At 34.2% G+C, this 22915-nt stretch overlaps 2 protein-coding genes across 4 annotated transcripts; both read left to right on the top strand.

The window, feature by feature from the left end:
- Positions 1-7704: 7704 nt before the first annotated feature.
- LOC108484603 (protein ALP1-like) lies at positions 7705-9620 on the top strand. Its single transcript, XM_017788454.2, has one exon. It carries the CDS (start codon positions 7811-7813, stop codon positions 9341-9343), a length of 1533 nt encoding a protein of 510 aa, XP_017643943.1. The 5' UTR covers positions 7705-7810; the 3' UTR covers positions 9344-9620.
- A 920-nt stretch (positions 9621-10540) lies between these two features.
- Positions 10541-22824, top strand: LOC108486305 (uncharacterized). Of its 3 annotated transcripts, none has more exons than XM_017790288.2 (16): positions 10541-10937; positions 11884-11981; positions 13055-13456; positions 13525-13804; positions 14416-14711; positions 16736-16918; positions 17116-17871; positions 17995-18089; positions 18219-18278; positions 18393-18481; positions 19065-19640; positions 19973-20047; positions 20282-20352; positions 20457-20514; positions 21420-21696; positions 21863-22824. In XM_017790288.2, the coding sequence occupies exons 3-16, from the start codon at positions 13164-13166 to the stop codon at positions 22471-22473; spliced, it is 3720 nt and encodes a 1239-aa protein (XP_017645777.1). In that variant the 5' UTR covers positions 10541-10937; positions 11884-11981; positions 13055-13163; the 3' UTR covers positions 22474-22824. The 3 variants fall into 3 exon arrangements, with proteins under 3 accessions (XP_017645777.1, XP_017645776.1, XP_017645775.1); XM_017790286.2 differs by having other exon boundaries at positions 10544-10937; positions 12925-13456; XM_017790287.2 differs by lacking the exon at positions 11884-11981 and having other exon boundaries at positions 10542-10937; positions 12925-13456.
- The last annotated feature ends 91 nt before the right edge of the window (positions 22825-22915 follow it).

Genomic DNA, 22915 nt, shown 5'->3' with positions numbered 1-22915 from the left:
AGAAAAATCAAATTTATGTTTTCCTTTCACTAAAAAATTTATGTTTTCCTTCTCCTTTTAATAAAATCTATTGGATCTAAATTAAAAAAAAAAACAATTGAGATTGTTTGTTGCTTTTGGTATAAATTGCCTTTTTCATAAAAATTATTTAAAGAAGATACAAGTTTTATTTTTTATGAAAGAGCACATAGATTCACCTTAGAATCCGAGTTTTGAAAAATAAACTTAAAGTGCGACAACAATATATGCAAAACAAAATGAATCAAAAAAAAAGGGGGGCGATTGAGGTGCACCACAAGCATAATCTAGGGGCTTATAGGCCGTATAAAAAAAATTATTGGACTCCAAAACAGTGAACAACTATTTTATTGATTATTTTGAGCGATCTAAGGGTTATGAGTTTTATGATCCCACAATTATGAATATCTTTGAGACGGAAATTGCAACATTTCTTGAGGATGTTGAGTTTGGATGGAGAAATAAGGTTAAAGACATTGCTTTTGAGGAGGATTTGGATTCTAACTCAGTTCTTGCTATCACTTTTAATTTAGGCTAATCTTTTATAATAATAACTAATAACATGTAATTACTCTTATTATATGTGTGGTATCCATATTTTCCAACATAATCACGAAAAAAAGCTATAGCCACCTTGAAGAAGCAAACTAGGATGAGCTTAGAGTTGAAGTTGAACATTATATTGCCACAATACAAAATAAAAATTGAAAATAAAACTATCGTAGTGTCATACACTACAAAAGGCGGTTGATTCCCTAGTCAAACAAAAAGGGCAAACTCCCAACAAAAACCTTTAACAATGATGAGATGACAATAGAAGGTTTTCAACTTGTATTCAAGCTCAATTGTTACTATTTTTTATTATAATATTGTAAAAAACTATTTCTTAAAAAATATTTTTTTCCCAAAAAGAGAGATCTCGGGATGTTGAGGTCTATGTAAAATTCAAATATAATAATTTTTCGATAAATCATATTTTGTTTTATTTGAAAATATATATATAAATTGATGGAAACCAAATTTTTCATATATATATATATATATATATATTTTTGGCTTGGTGAAAGTTTTGTTTTATATATATATATTGGTGTAAAACAAAACCTAACTAAACCAACTACCTAAAGTAATCATTTTCCCTACCATTCCAAGACTCTCTTAATATATCAGGTTCTAAATTGACTCTTCTGGACAAGTCTGAATTATGCACTATGTTGTATTGTTTTACCCAATTTATCGAAATTTTAATGGTGTCCATAAAATTCCAAGATGTACCTTGAAACACAAAAAGATTCCTATTTTTCCATATGCACTATACTAGTAAACCAAAAAGAGAAAACCAATGCACCCCGTTTCCCAACGTCCAACTAGACATCTCCAAATTTGATCCAATCCACTCTGAGATATTTTCATAAAAAAACTGTGGCTGATAATTCCTTGGCACAAAGTACTTCCAAACATTTTTAGTATCTAGGCAATCTCTAAGGACATGTAAAATATCTTTAATCTCGTGATGGCACACTGGGCAGGACGTACTTTATCCAATTCCCCTTCGTACTCGTTATTGGTTAGTAAATAGTCTTTGTTTGTAAACGAGCCATAAGAACAAGAAAACATAATGCGGTCCTTGATAATTTTAGACGGCTTTCCACTTAGTATCCTTTGCAACCCACGTATCTGCTTTTAACATATGATAGGCACTTTTAACCGAAAATCTTCCATTTGTTGTATGTACCCAAAAGATTTTATCAAGGCCAGTTAGAAGGTATGATGGCAAGATAATTGCAATCCTTTTAATAATTTCTTCTTGCAAACGTTCCTTAAAAACCTCCATATTCCATGCTCCATCCTCTGCTACCATATCTTTAAGAAAACAGTCCATAATAGGCCTATCTGTAGGGGGTACATACATCTTTAACAGCCCTACTTTTAGGATCCAAAAATCTTCCCAACAGCAGACTGAGGTTCCTATTCCAATGTTCCAGCACAAGTTTTCCTTCAATAGTAGCCACACCTTTTTAATCCCTCTCCAAATAGTTGAGCAACTCCCTCTTTTAATATCTTCAGGGATCCTTTCTTTTAACCTATATTTGGAGTGTAAAACCCTGACCCATAAATCCTCTTCTTCGGTGACAAGATTATATCTTAATTTTAATAAAAAAAAAGAGGCATTTTGGTCTTCTAAACGCCGAAGCCCAAGGCCGCAACATAGGTGAGGTTGGCATACAGAGCCCTAGTCCACTAGTGCTAACTTTCCTATACCAGTATTAGAATCCCATATGAATTGCCTTGCCAAACACTCAATCTCTTCACATACTTCTTTTGAAACTTGCATAGATTGCATAAAGTAATTTGGAATAGATAGAAGGACTGATTGTGCCAAAGTGAACCTTCTTGCCATAGAGAGTTGTTTGTATCCCAATTGCATAACTTAGCTCTGACCTTTTCAACTTCAAATCTTAAGGTAGCATTAGTAATTCTTTTATGAAAAAGTGAGATTCCTAAATAAGAGCCTAGCTTGTAAACCTTTTGGAATCCCAAAAGCCTACTCAATCTGTTACTTAAGTTATCATCCACCCCTCAGGAAAAAGAACATATTAGTTTTTCGTGTATTAATCCAGTGCCTTGAGAAGCTACAAAATTTATCCATGATGCTTTTGAGTAGTAAACCATGTTTTATGTCAACTCTTAAAAAAATCACCAAGTCATCTGCAAATAAAAGGTGTGATAGGGGAGGTCCTATCTTTGTTAGCTTAATAAGAGTCCATTTGCCGGAGGCTTCAGCTGCTTTGATGCTATGCACTAACCACTCCATACATAAAATAAATAAATAAGGTGACAAAGGGTATCCTTTATGTACTCCTCTTTCTGGTTTGAATTTCGCTGTGGGTACTCTATTCCACAAGACTTGCATTATAGATGTTGTAACTGCAAACATAATCACTTTGCGTAGAAATTCCAATATAGTTTTTGCCTGAATAGATTTATCAATAAAGTCCTATGAACCCTATCATAAGCTTTTTCTAAGTCAATTTTGACGGTCAGCCACTTTCTACTTTTTCCTCTCATAGAATGGATAACTTCTTGAGCAATGGTAATATTGTCAGAGATATTCCTGCCTATGATAAACCCCACCTATTCCGGTGTAATAGGCTTGGGAATCACTACTTTGAGTCTATTAGCTATAACTTTCATAACCAGTTTGTAAAGAACGACACAGAGACTGATAGGTCGGAATTACGAGATCGCTTCAGGCTAAGAAGTCTTTGGGATAAGAACAATGAGTGTATTGTTTAATTCCAGATCAATAGGCCTGTCTTTGAAAACTTCCTTAACCCAACCACAGATTGTGCTCCTAATGCTATCCCATTGGTTCTGAAAGAATATGGCATGGTAGCCATCACTACCGAGAGCTTTTAATGTGGCCATGTCAAAAAGTGCTATTTTAATTTCATCGTTTGAGACTGCTTTATCTAGAAAGTCAATGTCACTCTACTCCAGCTGAGGAAAATGACTAACGGGCAAGTCCCCAGTCCCACTTGGTTTCTCTCAATACAGCTGTTGAAAGTAGTTTACTGCTTCAGTTTGGACTTCCTCTAGGTCGTAAAGCCATTCTCCGTTTCTATTACGTAAAGCATTAATGCGATTTACTTTCCTTTTGTGCAATGTATGACTATGAAAAACTTCGTGTTTCTATATCCCATTTTGAGCTAATCACACATCGACTTTTGCTTCCAGAGCAATTCTTCATGGTTAAGTACCTCCTCAAGTTCCTCTCTTATTTCCATCTCCTTTTCAATTATCGACTCTGAGTTTGCCCTCTCCATTTCCTTTTGAATATGGCTTAAGGATTGTAGAAGTTTTCGTTTGCGCATCCCAATGTGTCCGTATACATTCTTATTCCACTCTTTTAGCCCTGTCGTAAGGTTTTTAAAGTTTCTAACATATCTCCACTATAACGCCACAGATCATTAACTACACTTGAGAAATTTTGATGTTGTGTCCACCCAGTTAGAAAACAAAAGGGACGTCTTTTTGTTAGATTATTTTATATTTTAAATTCAATACAACTACAATTTTTTAATAATTTTTTTTATAATTTCAAAAGTAAATTTTCAATTTTTTATAAAATTTTTATATTATTAAAAACTTTTTGAATTTTTTTTGAAATCATCATCAAAGATTTTTAAAATGAACGGCCAAATTAGGTATTAACATTATATAAAACAAGCCATATGATCGCTTTGTTAAGGATTAGAATATTTAACAAGTAAGTGATCAAAATTTAGTCATATTTTTTAATTTTTTATAGCTTGGTGACCGAAACGAAAACAAAGTAATAGTTGAGTGATCCTGATGTAATTTACCCGTGTTTCTTTTTGGTACGTGAATAATTGCATCAGAATGAGAGTTGTTCACGCAATGAAACGGAACCATGTCAAGTCAAAGTGTCTTTTTCGTTGAATTCAAAGATAATTACTTAATAATCATGTTATTTCCGCATGTGTTATACATTTTGGTAACCTAATTGAAAACAAGTTATTGGATTGAATCAAAGTTAGAATTAATTAACTAATCACACAAAGTGATATAATCCTCTTAAGCTTGCTTGGAACATGACAAACAGGGTGGTTAGTACAAGGTTGTTCCAATCAACACTTTCCCGTTTTGCCATTTTCAGAAAAACACAAAAGTCATTGAAACTAAATCAATGCAGGACAAAGAAAAATCAAATTTATTTATGTTTGATGTTGGATTGGGGTATTTGTTTCTTGTTTGTCTTATTAGAAAAAAATGCTTTTTGTATTTTCTAGGCAAAGTTATAGAATGAAGATTTTCCATTAAAAAAACAATGTGGATTTGCTCATCAAAATGAAACAAAATTAAGATTCTCCTTTTTTAGAGGTTGTTAGGAATTTGAGATTATTTTAATTATACAATAATATTTAATACGCGTTTAATTAAAAACATAAATTAATTAATGGTTTGTTGGCACTTAATTACATTTTCTTATAATTTGTTGACCACTAAGTGTTGTTACATCGCAATTCTTTATTTCATTTTTATAGTACAATCTGTAATTATATAATTATACAACTTATATTTTTAAAAGATTTAATTACTATAAAATAAACAAAATCTGATAAAAAATTCTAAACAAGTAACAAAAATTAAAATCAAATAATCATATATAATATGCTAGTCCAAGAACATAGTCAATAACACGATTACCAAAAAAAATAAACATTATATGCAATTTCATGTAATTGATCTAGCATTTCATATTGTTGGGCTATTCGCTCTTTAACATTTAACATATATTACATTACTCATTATCATCATCTATTAATTGTATCATTGAGATTGCATAGATCTCCTTTTTTTCATGTACTCTTCAAAGTATGGATATCTCAATTTTACCTATGAATGAGGTTACGAAGTATACAACATGCTAGTACAAATCCAACTTTGTTTTTTTATGCTCTACTAAGATGAATTTTTTTTTTTAGAATTAATAAGGTGATATTGTTAATATGAGAAACTTTTTTAAAACAACTAATATCCTCTCAACCACATTTTGAATGTTTAAATGTCTCGAATTATCTCAACCACTTTTCACATGTTTAAATATCTCGAATTAAAGAATTTACAAGCCATCTCTAATGCTTGTGTTTAACTTCATCATTTTAAAAGATATTGTACCCTACAATATAGTACAAGAAAATCTTGCATCTACTACATAATATTTATGTTCACGATGCAAATAATATATAGCTTCCATTATAAAAACCTAATTTAGAGAAAGACTTTTGCTAGTTATAACCCTTTTATAATATGTAAATTACTTTTTTTTCATTTAAAATTTAATCTTACTTTTATCTCGAGAAGTTTAGACTCTTTACTTTTTATTTTAAAATTTAAACTCATTTATTAACATTGTTAATTTTTTAGTATAACATTTTAAACTAAAATATCCACTTGATAATTATCGAACAAAAATAACATTATAATGAACCTAAATTTAATAAAAGAATTTTACCAATATTAGTGACTGAAGTTCACTTTTAAATCCAAAAGTTGAAAAATTAAAATTTTTAAATAAAACCACAAATACTAAATTCCAAGTGCATAAAGAACATAGAAACTTTTTACTTTTTAACAATTAAGCTTGGACTTAAAACTAATTTAATTTTACTTTTTTCTATTATTCTCATATATTTAATTTCACTGTTATATTTTAAAAATTTAACAAAAAAATTTAACTATTTATCCAATATAAAAACTATTAAATATTTGGTATACTATTAGAAGAATTTTAGACTTCACAAGTAATTTTATGGGTTGATAAGTGTCATATAGGAGTATAATAAAATATTAAAAATAAGTATTTTCAAGAAAAGAGACACGAGACAAATTTTTAAGGATACTTATGGGATAAAAAAATACACTACTAGTGCATCAAATACAAACCCTTAAAATATTTATTAAAAATAAAAAAATTAATTAGGAAGTATCATACAGAGATATCAATATTAAAAAAAAGACACATACCAATTTTTAAAACTATTTGTGGAATAAAAAATGCTACTACTATACCAAATATTCACACTAAAAATAAATATGGATATAACATAAATGAATTTGATTTTTACTTGCATAAAAATGCAATAATTAATAGTAAACAAAATTATTAAACTATTAGATTAGAACGAGGTAGAAATAAAATGGATGTAAAAATATAATATATTTACATCATATATATTGATAATGTAGAATTAGAGTGTTAGTATTGATGCACTCACATCATACACTTACATATTATATCTAAAAGAGAGTTTTTCAAATAAAACTTATCATTTCTTCTTTAGGTAAATTTAATGGGTGGATATCCTTTAACAATCAAGTTAATCAAAAGAGTTCCTAATATATATATATATATATATATATATATATATATGAATGAAACTTTGTTGAAATAGCAAAATTGAGGATTTGAAAATTTTAATATTTTAAATTCTAAGTGCCATGATTTATGATTTGTTTTGAATTTAAAATGCATTTTCTTATGGTGATATTCAAGAATTATTTTAAAATTTTCTTTGATTAACTCATATTATAAATATAATAATCAAAGGATTAATAATAATGATTAATTAACTAATTACGTGGCAACATCTAATTAGCTCTTTGCATAAACAATTGATTTTTATTTATAATTTAGTATTAATTAAAGAGCTTTTAACCTTTAAAGCTTCTTCTAGACATTGCACACACAAAAAGGCGCGCTTCTTCTGTACTAGGGGGCCCTACAATTACAACCTTTTTCTAGATTTGTAGGTCAAGTAGTTCCCTTTTCAGTTTTATTGGCCAAGGAGCGAATAGGGATAACCTTATCCTTATTCTTTCCTCCCCCTTTGCTTTTGAGTTCAGTTACTTCTCTTTGTCTTCCTACACTTCCCTTTCCCTTTTAACGAACCTTCGCCCCAACTTTCCTTATGCCCAAACGTCTGCGCACTATACCGAGTAGCGTCATTATTTTTAAAATAAAAAATAAAATAAATTGCACATGGGAAAAAGAAAAGGGAAGAAAGTCAAATCAGCGTCAAAGGCCACCGCGTTCACACATGCCCTTCCCACGCGCTTCTCCTTTCTAGCTAACCGTGTGCGCTGATACGTATATAAAGTAAACCCAAACCCTCCGTTCCCATCTCCAATTTCAGATCATCACACTTACCTTTTTCCCATTTCGTCAATCGCGGCATTCAATCAAAATCAACCTTTGTTTAGTTACATGGAAATCGGGTCTTTCACATTTCTTTCTCCCGAAGATTTTTCTTTTAACAACAACTACAACAGCGATTTCTCTTGGTTTCTGGATATGGAAACTGGGTTCAACAGGAACACCAAGAAGAGGGGTAGAAAAGACTTTGAGGAATCTCTTGTTAGCGAAAAGAGTGGGTTTGGTGATATACTTTCCTCGATTTTGATGTTGGATGAGGAAGCAAAGCAAGAGCAGTATCAATGGGTGACTAACTCTGATCAAGATAGTGCTTTCTTCCAAGCCAATTACAAGGGAAATGTTCAGGAAATGAATGGGTATTTTGAAAACCAGTTTTCTGAAATGAACCAGTTGGATAATTCCAGTAACAAACGCGCCCGCAAATCTGGTTCACCCGCTGCGGCTGCGACGGTTTCAGCCGGGTCCGATAATGTGGGTCCATCGCAATCGGGTAGGGGATCCGGTCAGCAAAGGCGGTTATGGGTAAAAGACCGATCCAAGGACTGGTGGACTAAGTGTAACCACCCAGATTTCCCCGATGAGGAGTTTAAACGCGCTTTCCGTATGAGCAAAGCCACATTCAATATGGTCTGCGAGGAGCTCGAACCTGCAGTTACGAAAAAGAATACGATGCTTCGAGATGCGATCCCAGTTCGTCAGCGCGTGGCGGTTTGTATTTGGAGGTTGGCCACGGGTGAACCGCTTCGGATGGTGTCGAAGCGCTTCGGGTTGGGGATTTCAACTTGTCATAAGCTGGTTCTAGAGGTTTGTGCCGCAATTAAAACTGTTTTAATGCCCAAATTCGTTCAATGGCCTGACGAACACAAAATGAAGAGTATCAAACAAGCATTCGAGTCCGCCAGTGGGATCCCCAACGTGGGCGGTTCAATGTACACTACTCACGTTCCCATCATTGCACCAAAAGTCAGCGTCGCAGCGTATTTCAACAAAAAACACACGGAGAGGAACCAGAAAAATTCGTATTCCATTACCCTTCAAGGCGTTGTCGACCAAGCCGGAGCTTTCACCGACTTATGTATTGGGTGGCCCGGTTCGATGTCCGATGATCAAATTTTAGAGAAATCAGCGTTTCACCAAAGAGCCACAAGGGGACATTTGAAGGACGTTTGCGTCGTAGGCAACAAAGGGTACCCACTAATGGACTGGGTTTTGGTTCCTTACAGTCACCAAAACCTCACTTGGGCTCAACATGCTTTCAATGAGAAAATCGGGGAGATTGAAAAGGTGGCCAAGGAGGCATTCGCGAGGCTGAAAGGGCGGTGGTCGTGTTTACAAAAGAGAACCGAGGTTAAGCTTCAAGAGTTGCCGGTCGTGCTTGGAGCTTGCTGCGTTTTGCATAATATCTGTGAGATGAGAAACGAGGTGATGGCTCCGGAGCTTAAATTCGAGCTTTTCGACGATGAGGTCATCCCCGATAATAATATAAGGTCCATGGCTTCCGGACAAGCTAGAGATCACATCGCTCACAATTTGTTGCACCATGGGCTTGGCGGCCGTGGTACATCTTCCACTGCTTTTCTATAGTGTTGATTTAGGAATCTTTTCTGTAGTTTGCTTGTTATTCTTTTGGGGTATGGCAATAAAGATTATTCCTGATTTAATTTCCATTTATGGATTTGCCAACATTTTTCTATTTACTTTTTTAAAAAATTGAAATTTGTGACCAGAGTGTATGCTATGCTACACTTACAAGAAACTCCTGAACCTTAATTTTATTCCCCGTGGATCAAGTAAAGTGTAAATATTTTTGGGCATTCAAGTCTGCTTAATAACAATCCATTCCTTGACAGTGGTAATTAAATAGGTGTCAGCATGCGGAACCGCATATTTTAGGTAACTTTAATATAATTTTTAAAATAATTTTGGTGATTTTTAATATAATGTAAAATTGTTGGTAATAATTTTGATAGTATTTATTTAGTTTTGGTAATATTTTCAAAAAAAAAAACTTTAGTGAAAAAATTAGATCTAATTTTATTAACACTTAATGTAAGTTTTCATTTAATGTTCAATTTGTCATACAAGTTTTTTGTCTTTGTTAAATACTTGAATTTGGTTATAATGTTTAATTTGATATTTGAATTTTTTATCTTTATTAAGTACCTGTATTTTTATTAGAGTACATATGTTAAACATTCATGAAGTATTAAATTGAATATTAAAGTCAAATATAAATACCAAATTAAGACAAAAGAAACTTAAATACCAAATTGAAAGTGTGAATTGGCATATTATCGCTTAGCTTGTGTGGGCCTTGTGAGGTGGCCGAGCTGAGCAGGTTAGATACAAAATAGACCTCGGACGCCTATATACAATAAATAGAAAAAGTTAAGCCAAGATGAATTAAACTGAGTTGCTGAAGTTTCATGATTGGATATGAAAAATTATGGCATTTACTATGAGAATAATTATTTATATTACCATTACAATTACGTGATGGCTATTTAATTGACATCCAACTAACTTTTTATTAATAGCCTTTAATTTATCTTAATTATTTTTTCTTTTTATATCAAATTGCAAAATTTCTCACCTTTAAATATTTTAATTTCATCTAAATTTAGCAATTTTGTCAACAAAAACAAAGAAAAGATTTTTAAATATTTTCTTTAATCAAAATGAATCTAGTGTTTTATTTTGAAACTTGTTTATATTAGTATAAAAATGATTTGAATAGAGTTATAATTAACTAAAGACAATAATTTACTTAATATAATAAAAAAATATTTAAGACACTAGTCAATAAAATAATCCAATTAAATTTCACAAAGAGAAGGACGAGGCCACGAGGCACAAGCTGTCTTAGGTTAGGAGCCGGCTCAACATATATATATTTTTTCGTTATTACCCAAAAGCTCCCGTTCAGAAACTCGACATCTTTGCATCCCAAGGACAACGAACCATGGGCATAATAGTCATTTAATTGAACCAGATTTCATTGCCGATCAAAATACAGGCTCGCTTTCCACCTCCATGGCCATGTACGAACTTTCCACTTTCAGTTTTGAGCTTGGAATCAATCACGTAAACCAAAATCGTGTCCCTAATTTAAACAATCTAATTAGCTTGCTAAAAAATTACACCCTCCTTCGTCACCTCTTCTCGCGATTCATCGAAGGTAGATTTCTACTCACATTCTTGATTGCAAGCTCTAGGGTTTTCTTTTTTCTACTTTCTTGATCAATTTATTTTTTTGTTTCTTTGATTGAGTTTTTATTTCAGTTTTATTCTCTAATTTTCGTTTTGATTTAATTGTTAGGGGTTTCTGCATATTTGTATTAGTATTTAATTTTTTATTTTGTTCAATTGCTGAGGTTCGACGAATTAAGTAGGATTGAGATGTAAACTTGAGGAATTAGAGGATAAATTGGTAATTTTTGAGCTTAAACTGGCTTTACTGTGTTAAACGGAGCATTTCATTTGATGAAACTAGATTATGTTGATTAGTCAAAAAAATGAAGAAACATTGAGGAATTTAACTGAGATAATATTTTGTCTCGCTTTTTTCTCGTTTGATTCAATCTTGGCTTGGATTTAATTTAAGCAAGGAAAGTGAAGTTGAAGGCAATTATTCGTATCCTTCTGCCATGGTAAAAAATACTAGGAACACAAGAGCAACGATTAGGGAATAATTCAAATGGGAATGCTTTCTTACCGACTACTATGATCTATAAGTATCCTCCATTTGAGATCACATTGAGTTCAGCCAGTTAAGTAGTGTTGGTTATCTTAAGTTATAATCTCGGTGAGATTGATATTTAATTTATTGATATATATTATATATCTTTTTAGTCTGTTGCTCAGCTGGAGGTATAGTAAAATAAATGGCAGTGTTCAGCTGCTCGAGTTTGGTTATTTTGCTGAAATTTATTTGTTGGGCTAACGTTTTTTGAACTATGATTCTATCTTAAGTCATAATGTGTTAATGATATGGTTGTAGAAGGTTTTTCCACACATAAACCCTGATTTCTAACTTTATATCAATCTCTGATTCATGATTCTGATTCTGATTCTGATTCTGATTCTGATTCTGATATGTTTGTTTTATTAAATTTGTGCTGCAGAGATGGGCAAACAGCCTTAGTAGCAATTTTTGTTTTGATGCATGAGAGGTGATTTACATAAAGGAGTTATACAGTTTAGAAACTTATTTAAATAAAAGGTAAATTGAATTGGTGGTTCAATCATGATTTTACTTTCATATGGGTTTTACTGGCATGTGCCTTAAGTAAACTATTATAGTAGATTATTTATTTTAAATGTAGTAGTCGACTATTAATGAAATGAATTCTGATGCATTGGAGAAAATATTACGTAATATGATAACATTTTTTTTGAAAGTTAATATGATAACATTGAAGTGTGTCCTTTGGGGACCTTTTGACAAAACCCTATTTATATTCAAGGCATTTTATGTTATATTAGTTTGTCTTTAATTATTTACTGAGTGTGAGGCTTGTAGAATACCCTAAATATGAGTCTCGTCCACTATTCATGCTTGGGCTTTGGGCTTTTGCTCAAACTATTACGAGTCTCGTTCAATTGACATTATCTTTTTGTGACAGCCATTTGTACTAGATTTGTTGTCGCCTTTGTTTTCTAAAGGTTTCCTTTTTGTTGTTGCTGTCTACTTGTATTCACTCTTTCATTTATTGCATTTATTTGAGGTACCTTTGCTATGTTACTTTTTCAACTATATATATAAATCCCTATATTTACTATGCATCCATAAATTATCTGGTCATTATTGATTTAGTCATGCAAATTGATCGCTTTTCAACATGAATTGAAAAAGTAAATTCAAGCTACTGGAGTACCATCCTCTAACCTTTGGGAACCCCTTTCTTGTAACGTGACAGTAAAAAGATTAATCGTACTCGCTGTGGACGGTGATCAATGTCATCTTAGTTCCATGGCCTCTGAATTTCTTTATAACTAGTATTGATTATTTATGACTTAACTTTAATCTGTTACTTCTAGTTGTATTTTCTGTGTGTGCAACTGTGCATTAAGCATAGAACAGTGTGTATTTTGAGGTAGCTTTGAATTGATTTGTTCTAGTAGATAACTTACATGCTTATCCTTAGTTTTTTTCTCCTTTGCAGATTAGTAGTCTGTTAAGAGTTTAAATCAGCCTTTATGTGCTATTGTTCTACAATATTGTAATGCACTGCTGTATTTATTGGCCTTGTAAAATTGTGGATTTGCAAAATCTGATGCAATGGCGATGTCCAGCAAGTTTGATCTGTCTTCTGGTAGCCCAGACAGGCCACTGTATACCAGCGGGCAGCGTGGAGCCCTGTTAGCTGCTCAATTAGACAGATCAGGTAGCTTTCGTGAGACCATGGAGAATCAGATTCTATCTTCTCTGCCAAGTATGTCAAGAAGCAGTTCAGTAGCAGCCCAAGGAGATGTATCCAGCTTCTTCCAGTGCTTGCGTTTTGATCCCAAGGTGGTTGCTGCTGATCATAAGTCTAATCGTCAAGGAGACTTTAAACGGCACATTAATGTTGCTCTTGGAATTTCTGCTGATGAATCTACTACCATGTTGTCAAAAGGCAAGCTGCTGCCTTCTCCTATTCCAGAAGAAATCAAACGAGTTAAGACTGGTCTACGTGATTGCTCAGTCAAAGCAAGGTATTCTTCATAAATTTTGCATTTTAGATCGAAGTTGTCATTAGTTATTAAAGTGAATCAGTTAACAGGGAGCGCGTGAAAACTTTCAATGAAGCCTTATCAGTATTCAACAAGTTTTTCCCTAGCATACCATCTAAGAAGCGATCTCGATCAGAAAGCTTTTCTAATGACCGGCCTAATGCCTTGTTATCTGGTGATCGGTCAGTCTTGGGCCCTACCATTGGTAAGATGGGAATGCATAATAACTCTGTTGCTGGAGGTTTTGAATTTGAACAGCAGAAGTCTGAGGAAAGGCCTAAAAGTACTATTCCAAATAAACGTACTCGGACTTCGTTGGTGGATGTCAGGGTTTGTATCTTTGATATTTTCCATCTCTATTCATTTCTGTCTTGTTAATATTATGATTCCATATCTGCTATTAGGCCTGATATAAGTTTTTCTGTAAACTTACTCAATGTCTATTTTATTTCATTGCCATATTCAAGTTTGATTGGGTTCAAAAAGTGCCTAGTCCAAATTTAATTATTGTTGTCACTACTGCTTCTCTTATTTCTTATCTCTGGTGTTTCCTTCATTTTTCTATGCTAGTAGTTGATTCTTTTCCATTTGTCACTGAACCCAAGCCACACTTCTTTCTTTTGATCCAACTTGTGGTGGTGGGTGGTTTGTTCTCTTTACTCTTCCTGTTCAATTGATTTCCTTTGCATTTCAATCATTGAGTTAGTACGTAAGTGAGCTCTAGGAAACCTGTTTTCTGTTACAAGAATCTTCATAACTTTCTCTTTTACACAAGCAGTAAAATCTATATGGTTTTACATCTCATATTCTTACACTTCTGCATAGTTGTGATATCTTTGGTCTCATCTTGGTGGCTTGGTGCCCAATTTGCATGTGGCTCTCCTTTTTTTGCATTAGTATCTCCTGAAGAGAAGAATTGACATTTGTTCTAATGAATCTAGATGGATATGCGGAATAATGCTCTATTCAGGCAGCCTGGTAATGCAGATAGAGATAAGGAAATGCTCAGGGTTTCAAATAGTGGCTCAGTTCAGGGTGAAGATCGAACTTTATCAGGCAGTGTTGATGGATGGGAAAAGACAAAGATGAAGAAAAAACGTTCTGGGATAAAACCTGATGTATCTCCAAGTATGGCATCAACTAAACTTGAAGGGTATCGAGAATCTAAACAGGGAATACAGCAAAGGGCTGTTTCTGATGCTCGATCAAGGTTAAGTAATGACTCCCATGGGTTCAGGTAGGTCTGCTGAAAGTACTATTATTGTGCATATGCCAAATGGTTATTATTTGAATCTTTTTTTCTTCGGCTCTTCATTTTTGTTGAATTACTTGTGTCTGAGTCCATATAGGGATAGGACCTCCAAGGATCCTACAAATTTATGGAAAAACTTAGAAATGTTTGACTATACCCATGTTAGACAAGTACTTGTGTCTGACACACTCAACTTTGAGTAACATAGATCTGAATGCTTGCCTTAATAAAATCTGTTAAGTGCTTGCACATGGGGTGCTTGGAGGACAACCACCCTTGAGTATTTTAAATTTCATGTTTGTTATCATTCGAAGATTTTACTTTAACAATCATAGAAGAACTAGATTGCAGTTGCTGACTGGACTTGTCAAGAATCAGTCAGTCAAACCAGACTGTTAGGAACTTTATGTTTTGGTCACTCAACTTGAAAATATTACAAAATGGTCACTGAACTATTCCGAAGTTTTCATTTAAGTCACCAGGCTGTTATAATTGCTGCTGCATTAGTAACTTTATGTTTTGGTCACTCAACTTGAAAATGTTTCTCACTGAACTATTCAGAAGTTTTCATTTAAGTCACAGGGCTGTTATAATCGCTGCTGCACGGCCTTCTTTGTTTGCACTGCCTGAACCAATCGACTTGAATATAAGTCGTGTTCATGGGTATTGATCCATCATACCGATAGTCAAATCGTCGCTTAGAGCTCGCTAGTTGGACTTTCTTTTTTTAAAAAATAAACAACCGAGTGACTTAAACAAAAACTTTCGAATAGTTTAGTGACTTAGAAAAGTTTCAAATAGTTCAGTAACTATTTTGTAACTTTTTGAAGTTAAGTGACCAAAACGTAAACTTACTAATAGTTTTAAGTGGTGAGATATGAACCTTTGATCACTTACCTTTGCATTATTGGCTAAAGCATTGAGTCAAATCCATTATTTTGTTAAATATTTACTATATTCAGTGCTTATTCAAAATCATGCTTCTGATTGTAGCAACCTTCTTTGATGGGATCGCCTAGTTGAAATGGTTGAATCTAGGGCCACATCAGTTCAACATACTGTGTGGTTTTAAAAAATTGACTTGATTATAATCAATACTTCCAGTCCACTGCCATGAGATTTGTGGGAATAAGGGGCTTGAATCATAATAATGATTGTGGTAGCAGGTTTTGTCAGTATTCTGTTATAACATAATTTATCAGCTGGAAATGCAATCTTTCTTCATCTTTGTTTTTATTTGCTATGCTGTGGAGGATATACTGAATTATAGATGTCAAGCTTATATTTTAAACTTCTGAGGTTCCTTTTGATCCCCCTTCCAGTTGTATATTTATTTTTGAGTTTCTATTTTATTTTTAGCATGGTGTTAATGATAGTGCTAGGGTGAGTGACTATATTTTTGGTAATCCTATGTTCTTTCTTTCATGTTCATTTATCTTTTGTAGCCACACTTTATCATCCTATGCTCTATTGTCCTTATTTGGCATGCTGTTTTGGTTCAGATCTAAATCATCTGAATGCATGATATGGGGGGTTAGATTAAGCAGAGTTGCTTATGCCTTTAGTGCATAGGACATCTAAACTAACGCCTTAAATGTGCATTTACCATTGCAAATATTTGATGTTAGAGCCACTAAGTTTTCTGAACTGTGTTTTAGATCTGAACAGTAAACCATATGATTTAAACCATCTTGAAAAATAATGCTTGAGAGGTAACTTCAATCTTGATTTGACTTATCTTCTGATTAAGATCCAAGCGCATGATTTTCAGATGCATAAAGAAAGAAATCTTATTAGGGCCTTTGCTACAGTATAGCGAGATGTAATTTCCTTAATAGATGATCATAATGGTGGCTGTATGGAAATTTATTAGGGGTTTTTTTGTTAGAAAATTCCTTCAAACCTTCTACTCGGAGCATTTTGTGAATTGAACCTTCGTTTTCATTTATTTTTAACATTTTGATGTATCTTATTCTTGATTCTCTATTAATAACTATAAATTGTTATAGGTCAGGAATTGCTAATGGATCTGTTGGGGTTGGAAAACCTGAAGGCATCTCGCAGCAGTCAGGCTTGGGTCCAAGGTCATCTGTTCCTAGGACTGACCCGGACACTAGTTCTCTTCTCAATGATAGGAGGGACCGTACCGTTGCTTCTGATAAAGAGAGAGTGAATCTCAGAGCCACTAACAAGTATGCTTATTTTCTTGATGAATATTTTGTTTTCCATTTTTTAGTGTAAATTTCTCTGTAAAATTTGGATTTTATAGAGCCTTTGTTTTTGTTATTTGGGGCATCTTTATTTGAGGCACTTGGAGTACTTTTCCTGTTTGGGCCATACTGCTGTATGTATACTTATTTGTATATCCTTTGTTCTGTACAATGAGCAGGATGAGTGTTCGTGATGAATTTAATTCAGCCAGTCCTACTTCAAGCACCAAAATGAATGCATCTATTCGTGGTCCACGATCAGGCACTGGAGTTGCACCAAAGTTGTCACCAGTCGTTCATAGAGCAACAGCATCAAATGACTGGGAGCTTTCTCACTGTACAAATAAACCACCTACTGCTGGTGGAGCTACTAATCGCAAGCGCACAGCATCAGCTCGGTCTTCATCACCACCTGTTGCCCATTGGGCCAGCCAGAGACCACAGAAGAGCTCCCGTACTGCAAGACGAACAAATATTGTTCCTTTTGTTTCAAATAATGATGAAACTCCATCATTGGATACTGTGTCTGATATGGCCGGTAATGAGATTGGATCAGGATTTGCTAGACGCTTCTCGAGCAGTTCTCCGCAACAAATTAAACTAAAAGGTGATGCCTTATCTTCTGCTACTCTTTCTGAGAGTGAGGAGTCTGGGGCTGCTGAAATTAAATCTAAAGAAAAGGTGAAAAAGTCTGATGAAATAGATGAGAAATCTGGACAGAATGTTCAGAAAGTATCCACATTGGTCTTGTCATCAAGAAAGAATAAGCTGATGACTGGAGAAGATATTGGAGATGGTGTACGTCGACAAGGGAGGACTGGACGGGGTATTACTTCTACAAGGTCTCTTATGCCAATGACAGTTGAGAAGTTTGGCAATGTGAGAACAGCAAAGCAGCTCAGAAGTGCCAGGCTCGGCTTGGATAAGACCGAAAGGTTAATATTTTCCTTCCTACGTGACCACATGATACCTTCTCTCCAATAATATTTCTTTTATTGTGGTCTAGAACTGTTATTCTTTGTGATTGAAATCTCATAGTTTCATGAACATTCTCTCAGCAAGGCCGGTCGTCCTCCAACTAGGAAGCTCACTGATCGCAAGGCCTATTCGCGTCAGAAGCATGCGGCAATGAATGCAGCTGCAGATGTTCTTGGTAGTTACACTTAAAACTAAGAAATTTACTTGGATTTTAAAATATCCACTCTTTAACAAAATTTTCTGAAGTTCTAAATCTGTGATTACATATACATGGCTTCTAATTGCCTTTGGTACATTTTTTTAGTTGGTTCGGAGGACGTGCATGAAGAGATAGTAGCTGCTGTAAATGCTCTTGTTGGTTCTGGTAGTGTCTTCTGAAATTTTTGGTCATTTTTTTGTTGAAGTTTTGGGCTTTTATTTTTTTTATTATTTGGTTTGAAATTTCTACTCGCATTGGTTGATTTTACTTGCATTGCAGCCCATGCATTTCCCAACTCCTTTTGGAGGCAGATGGAGCCTTTTCTTGGTTTCATATCTGATGCAGATATTGCCTATTTGAAGCAGCAGGTACCAGAACCCTTTAATATATTCCCTTTTTAAGGAATAAAAAAATCATTGGAAAATATTATTGGATTAAATATTTATTGAAATGCTTAATATGAATTAGTGGTTGCAATTTATGTTTCTTTTTTACCACGGTGGGTGAAATTTTTTCAATAAGGTAGGGGAGAGGGGAATTGAACCTAAACCTTTACCCTCCATTTCCTCTAGGAGAGGCATGGGTTCTTGCCTTTATTTATGTTGTTATCAAGTTTTGAGCAAAGGCATGAGATAAATAAGTTCCTCTTGACTTGCTGATTTATGTTAGGCATTGATGGCTAACCATGTGATTAATTTTCAAGAATTCATCTCTTATTTTATTTTGTTATGCAATCCTAAAGTTACCTTTTCAAAATTATTTATTTAACATTAGATAATGAGTGTTCTCTTCAACCTCATCCTTGTAACACTATCTTTTCTGAATGCACCTTTTTTCGTGAATAGTTAGAAGTGCCTTGTTTCTTATTGAACTTCCATCAATTGTTTTTGGTACTCAAATACATCTTTTCACAAATATTTTGGTCTCTCTAAACTGTTTTGTATCTTTCAGGGAAATCATGAAACAAGACCGGGATCAACACCCCTTCCTTCTATTGCAGATGGTTGTAGTACCATCTCCAATGGATGTGGATTGCTTGAAAAGGAAAGAGCTGGCAGAATTGCCGCTGTAACATCTAATGATGAACTCCTTTCACAGCAGTTGTTTTTGGATAAAAGGGACAATAATCTGATACCCCTCTGTCAGAGATTTTTAGCAGCTCTAATTCCAGAAGAAGATAGTAACAGTGGAAATGAAGACCTCCAATTTGACATATATGGAGCTGGATTTCAGATGGATGGAGAATTGGGATCTAATGGTTTGAGTCATATCGTTAATTTCCAATCTACTGAGCATGCTTCTTTTAATGGTTATAGGACATCTGGGAAGCCAGAATGCGATGATCCTGAAATTAATATGGTGGGAAAGACAGGAATTGGCTCAACTTTTAGTCATTCCCTGAATGTCACATTTCTAGACAAACCAATGCCTGATATGGTTTGTTCAGAATTTGAGTACGAGGGTATGAAGATAAATGAGAAAATCCTTTTGGAGGCTCAAAGTATCGGAATCTTCTTAGAACCAATGGTTGGTCTACTTCTACATGAATATTTATATTAAATGCTGCATTATCCCTATCTTTTGATATTATTTCATCCAACATTTGGCAATTATCTCTCTCTTGCGCTCTTTGTTGTTTCAAAATCAATATCATGATGTAGCAATCTGATCTCCATTTCCATCATTATCTGAATGGTTGGTTGTCAAATAGTGCATGTATGCCCACGACATCTTCTCATTATCTCAAAGGGCTTGTTTTTTCTGACTACTGTTATGCTTGTGTGTCTGGTTTGTTCTATTTCAGCCTTGACATTAAGATTGTTAATGTATTTAACTTTACGTATTTCACTCTTTTTCAGCCTGACATAACACAGATGGATGATGATGAAATCTGTGAGGATGTTAGTAAGCTAGAGGAGAAGCTTGATGAACAGGTAGTTTCTCAAAGGAATTATTGAGGCTCCAATATGTAATCTTGTATTTATATTATCTTTTTTCTTCGCAGTATTGTTTTCACCTGTAATTTTATGATAATTGCCTTTAGATATTCAACGATTTCTATCTTTCTTCCATGCCACACCGCTATATTTAATTGTTGGACTTTCTAACATAAGGTTTAAAACTTTTTCTGAGAAGTTCAATTTATAATTTTGATGTGAATGCAATAGGTTTCAAGGAAGAAAGGCTTGCTTGATAAACTGTTGAAAGCTGCCTCAGAAATAAGGGCACTTCAGGAGAAGTATTGTTTTATCCTTTCTCTCCAGATAGTTTTGTATTCATTTTCCTTTTAACATAAAGTCATTGGTACCTGGTATATGTATAAGCATATAATTTTTTATATAGGGAATTTGAACAAAATGCTCTTGACAAGCTTGTCACGATGGCTTATGAAAAGTACATGGTAATTCTCCTAATATCCAATCTCCTTTTCGTTTTGGTTTTCATTTGGGCACACCCATAATGATAATGTTTAATATCTTGAATGCACAGAACCAAGTCTGTACAAAAGCCCTTTAACATAAGGATATAGAAATCCAATCTTTAGTCTAGAATAAACTCACAGGATTTCAAGGAAATAATTGTCTGGCTGGACTAAACCTAACAAAGCAAGAAAAAAATGGAAATGGGCAGGTTGACTATATTATTAACCTTAACTGAGTCAAAGTTGGTGAAAATCTTCTATATCACAGGAGTGAACTACCTCCTATTGGGTTGTTCAAACTCCTTAAAATAATCAGATAGTGAAGAGACAACATCTCAAGATGGGTCCAGAAAATTCTTTTGGCCGTTATCTTAGCTCAAGTGGATAATGCTTCTCCAGTCCTCCTTATCTTATATCTGGAATCTGTTTTGACTATGTGGTTGAAAAACTGAGGTAGTGTACTTTCCCCTCCCCATTCCCAGTATATATGCTTTGACGTTCTCAAGAATCTATTATTTTTTAACCTTTGAGTATCTGGGTTTTGGATTTTTTTTTACAAGCCCTTTGAAGTATTTGGCCGTCAGAGCTTTAGCTAATAACTCTTCTGTTCTCTCTTTAGCTACATGGATGACAAAGATAGTTAAAATGCTAAGAACTGAATGGGTAGTTGGGGCTTTTTGTTTCAAAATTTATATTATAAATGGAATATTGTCTCAAGTTTGAGTTTGCTTCTAGTTTTTCTCCCCTCTTAGAGCTTCTTACCAAGGTGGATAATTTTGCTTGGTTTTCTCTGTTTATGTTACAGCTTTTCATTTTCCACTGAGAATTTTTCAGTATCATGCTGGTGTTCTATTTTTGACAATTTATCCATTATCTTTTAATAGAGTTGTTGGGGTCCTAATGCTACTGGTGGGAAGAGTTCCAGTAACAAAATGATCAAGCAAGCTGCCTTAGCATTTGTTAAACGAACATTAGATCAATATCATAAATTTGAAGATACAGGCAAGAGCTGTTTCGATGAGCCCATGCTTAGGGACATTTTTGTTTCTGGATCTTCCCGGCTAAATGGTGCACGACCAGTAGATACTCCTACAGATGGCGGCGAATCTGGGAAGCCATGTGCTTACAGCTTCACCCGTTCTCTGGAAGGTAGAACTTCAGGTATTTACTGTGGTGCCTATGGAAAGACTGAGAGCATACACTTTAATTCTTTCTTGTCTAGTTGTGTCTATTCATGTGTGTTCCATCCCATGTAATGTAATCATCTCTAAGATGTTCTTCATTGGTACTTTTTGCTCTGTCTTCTCACACAAAACAACTCTGGCAGGTCAAAGTGGGGATAGCTATCCTGTTGATCTGCTTCCACCCACAAACCGATTATCCGACCAAACCACTGTTAAAGATGACTCATGGTCTAACAAGGTGAAAAAGAGAGAGTTATCGCTCGAGGATGTAGTTGCTGGTACTATTGGTGCTTCTAGTGTTCAGCCAGGCATTGGGAGTTCTTTGTCAAGCAGTACAAAAGGAAAGAGGAGTGAGAGAGACAGAGATGGAAAGGGACTTGGTAGAGAGGTTTTACCTAGAAATGGAACTAATAAGATTGGTCGACCCGCATCCAATGTGAAGGGGGAAAGGAAACTAAAAATAAAGCCTAAGCAGAAAATGACTCAACTATCTGTTTCTGTGAACGGCATTCTTGGTGAGATGTCAGAGCACCCCAAACCATCAACCTCCATATCAAAGTCAAATGAGATAACTATCAATAATAATGCCAAAGAAAAAGATGATTTTGGCCTGGATGTACTGGATGACTTGCAGCTACCAGGACAAGATTTGGGTTCATGGTTAAACATTGATGATGATGGATTACAAGATCATGATTTCATGGGCCTTGAAATTCCCATGGATGATCTTTCTGACTTGAATATGATGGTTTGAGTTTGCTTTCTTTGTATAGTCTTGTTCATTATACCGTTGACAAACAAAAACATAATCACTGTCATCAAGAGATTACTGTTACATGGATAGTTGCTTGGCTGTCCGTTCCACAATTAGGTTACACAGATTCTTTATAGACTCCCCCAGAAGTTGATTTTCAAGTGAACCCATTTGGATATCTTGAATTTTTCTCTTAAGTTGATGACTTCGACTGTAAAGATCTTTTGTTCCTACTAGTATGTCTTAGCAAAAATGTATCCTGGCTGTAGCCTTTACAAATCAGAAGTAATGCTCAGATTGTACATAAAATTTATATTCTCAATAAAATTAGTTATTTTTGTTCAATATAAATACCTTATAAACGTAATCTTGTAGGGTTTTCTTTCCTGATTTTCTGTTTTCTTGGTTTTCATTTTCACTTCCCAACTGCAATGGCCATTCA

This window comes from Gossypium arboreum, chromosome 6, assembly GCF_025698485.1.
Source record: "Gossypium arboreum isolate Shixiya-1 chromosome 6, ASM2569848v2, whole genome shotgun sequence".
Taxonomy (NCBI): Eukaryota; Viridiplantae; Streptophyta; class Magnoliopsida; order Malvales; family Malvaceae; genus Gossypium; species Gossypium arboreum.
This window is presented reverse-complemented; position numbering and strand designations above follow the sequence as displayed.

Excerpts from the sequence above, each read along its gene's own strand:
- LOC108486305 (XM_017790287.2), top strand. The coding sequence starts at position 13,041 with ATGGCGATGTCCAGCAAGTTTGATCTGTCTTCTGGTAGCCCAGACAGG. Across the intron at positions 18,090-18,218 it reads TGCAGCTGCAGATGTTCTTG|TTGGTTCGGAGGACGTGCAT; the intron begins GTAGTTACACTT and ends ACATTTTTTTAG. Across the intron at positions 19,641-19,972 it reads GAATCTTCTTAGAACCAATG|CCTGACATAACACAGATGGA; the intron begins GTTGGTCTACTT and ends ACTCTTTTTCAG.
- LOC108484603 (XM_017788454.2), top strand. The coding sequence starts at position 7,811 with ATGGAAATCGGGTCTTTCACATTTCTTTCTCCCGAAGATTTTTCTTTT.